Genomic DNA, 2,948 nt, shown 5'->3' on the forward strand with positions numbered 1-2,948 from the left:
ACACACACAATGTATGCATGGTTCATGTATAAAGGCTATAGTAGACAATATCATCTCAGGCCACCACCACCACTGAAGCCCCTCGCTTCAACCAGTTGAGTAAATAAGGCTGTAATCCAGTGGTTCTCAAAAGTGGGATCCAGGGACCATGCATGATCTGGGTTCCTTGAGGAGAGGGTTCCGAATGGACCCTTTCACAGTCACAGCCAGGTCTGTAACTCTGAGAGTGTACAAATGCCATTTGTATGGAACCAAATGGTCCCTTATGGGTCCATTTGGTTCCAGTTGTACACTCTCAGAGTTATGGGGGGGGGGGTCCTTGAGATTAAAAAGGTTTGAGAACCACAGCTGTAATAATCCTATAGTGAGTCTAACCAGCGGTGCTGTTGTCAATGTGCGTCAGTAGGGCTCCTTCGGCTCTGTCCTGGTCCTGGGCCGCCGCCGCGCTGCTGCTGCTGTCCGGCTCGGAGCGCAGCGGGGATGATGACGGGCCCTGATGCAGGAGTTGGTCCTCCTCAAAAACCAACTTGAACTCGAACTCGCCCTCCTCCCAACAACCCGCCGGACCCGGACCCGGCGCGGCCCCCATCATCCCCGCAGCGAAGAGAGAAGAAAAGTGGTCCCGGGTTGAGGCTGGGATACAGAGAGATATAACTGTCTGTATATCCGTTACACTGTTTAACAATATCCTGGGATACAGAGAGATAACTGTATCCGTTATACTGTTAAACGATGTCCTGGGGATACAGAGAGAGATATTAACTGTATCCGATGCTGTTAAACAATAAATATCCTTGATGATGCGGTATCAAAGTGTCATCAACGTTCCCAAAAAGCTGCTGAAAGCGTCCCGGGTATGATAACGTCTCATTGCCGCAAATATCACTCTGATTACAAAGATTGTACGTTGACTTCTGTAACTTTTCATGACAGTGTTGGTTAAACGATGCCGTCTGTTTGCTTAGTCGAATATCTGCAAAGTTTTAAAAGTTCATGAATTCCTTGCCGTAGGCTACGAAATGTCCATGATAAATCAGAAACACACGCTATACCGGTTTTTTATTCCCTTGCTCTCGCCATCCTTTCTTCTTCTTCCCCGTTCAGGGAAGGCAAAAAAAAAAAGTTTATCAAATATTTTTGTCGTCCTTTACCCTTAATTGCCTTTGGGTGGGTTTCCCAGCCCCAGTTGGTCCGTTACTCATTCCCCATAGGACCTTTGGCTTGTCAGTCATGGGATCCCCCACCCCAATCCCCTTCTCCCTCTCTCTCTCTCTCTCTCTCTCTCTCTCTCTCCCCCTGCCATGGAGGCTTCTATTAGTCAGACTTTATTTTATCCCTTGCAATCTCTCATATCAGCAAGAGTAGGCTAGTTCACTCTGTACATAGAAGAAGTTAGATTACTTTTTATGAGCTTGATTCTCGACTTGCTGCCAGATTCATTCAACCAGATTATCAATCTTCATTAAAAAAATAAGAAAAAAGTACATTTTCAATTAATGTCTCTAATGCCAGTGGTGGAAAAAGTACTCAAATGTCTTACTTAAGTAAAAATATCAATACTGCAATGTGGAAATACTCTGTCAAAATCATTTTTTGAAAACTAAAGTTTTCAAATAATTGTGGTGGAGTACAAGTGAAATATTTGCCTCTGAGGTGAGGTGTAGTGGAGTAGAAGTAAAAGTACTGAAAATTCGAAATACTCCAGTAAAGTAAAAAAAATACCTCGAAATTGTACCTAGGTACAGTACTTGAGTTAGTTAGTTACTTTACACCACTGTCTAATGCCACCAGCCTAATGCCACCAGCCTGGACTCACCTGGTACTGTGGGCCAACATTCATATAGGAATGAATCCTAACTGTCTGTGCATGGAGCTATCATGTTAACTGTCAGCTGGGGGACATAGAAGGGACTATTTCCTGTGGCGTTGGACTTGGACATGACATCCCCCTCCTCCTCCCCCCCCCCCCCCCCCCCCTCTCTCTCTCTCTCTCTCTCTGGCTGTCGCTCCTCTCCTTTCTCCCTCTTTCCCCCACCCCCTTTTCCCTAAAACTCCTCGTCCCTCCTCCTTTAAAGCCTTCCAAGTTCCCTCCCTCCCCACCTCCCTCTACCCCTCAAACCCCCCCCCCCCTCACCCACCTCCCCATTCTCACTCTCCCTCACTCCTCCCCTTGCCTCGAAAGATCTGTTTCTCATTATCCTCTGTAGTCTGCTCTCTGTCTGAGTCGGGGAGACGAAAAACTTAAATAAACATACTCTCTCCCCCCCTCCTCTCTCTCTTGCTCACTCTCTCGTGCTCACTCTCTCTCTCAACTCTTTCCTCACCCCCCCCCCACCCCCTCCTCCCCCAGTTCTCACAATCATTAGGTTTTTATGCTGTACTGGTGGTGTGTAACTGGGGTCTCTTCTCACTCTCTCCCTCTCATCCTCTTGGGGCTGCGTGGGCAGGCCGTCTATATACTGGATGGTTGGTTGGCAAGAAGAGGGTGCAGGATTGTAGTGTTTAAGTTTCTGTCCCAGCCCAGGCCCATACATGAGCTATATGACACTCAGGCCACTTTTGTTTCCTTACACACGTGGTATCTCACCTCACCTTAGGTTAGTTTCTAACTCAATGCAAGGATATTTCAGGTAATGTGTGTTCTTTGGATTGCACTCCCCCAAAGCATCTTGGTATAGTCTCTAAACGTACTAAGCAGCAAATACATTGTACTTGAACTTGGTCTTGCATACTAGGAACATTTTCGCAGCCCTGCGGTGTCTTCGTGGGAAAACAGTGAGCTGCACTTCGAAATGGAAAGATCTGGGTCTTTGAACGGAAGATTTAAAGAGCTCAGGTACTCCTTGCTATGTTATTTAATTATTTAAAGGTGCCGTAGCAAGGTGATGGATGTTTGCAACACACCAGAGGAATGGCTGAAGTTTATGGATGGAGAAGCAAGCAAGAGG

General features: G+C 46.6%; 1 protein-coding gene across 1 annotated transcript in view; it reads right to left on the reverse strand.

Moving 5' to 3' along the window:
• Positions 1-1,132, reverse strand: part of nfatc4 (nuclear factor of activated T cells 4) — an 18,451-nt gene extending 17,319 nt beyond the window's left edge. Inside the window, exon 1 of the mRNA XM_080440765.1 lies at positions 376-1,132. Coding sequence (XP_080296891.1) covers positions 376-592 — 217 coding nt within the window. The 5' untranslated portion in view covers positions 593-1,132. The remainder of the gene's footprint in view (positions 1-375) is intronic.
• Between the last annotated feature and the right edge of the window lie 1,816 nt (positions 1,133-2,948).

The sequence above is a fragment of the Gymnoscopelus braueri genome (genome assembly GCF_963280865.1).
Source record: "Gymnoscopelus braueri genome assembly, chromosome: 10".
In the NCBI taxonomy this organism is placed as follows: Eukaryota; Metazoa; Chordata; class Actinopteri; order Myctophiformes; family Myctophidae; genus Gymnoscopelus; species Gymnoscopelus braueri.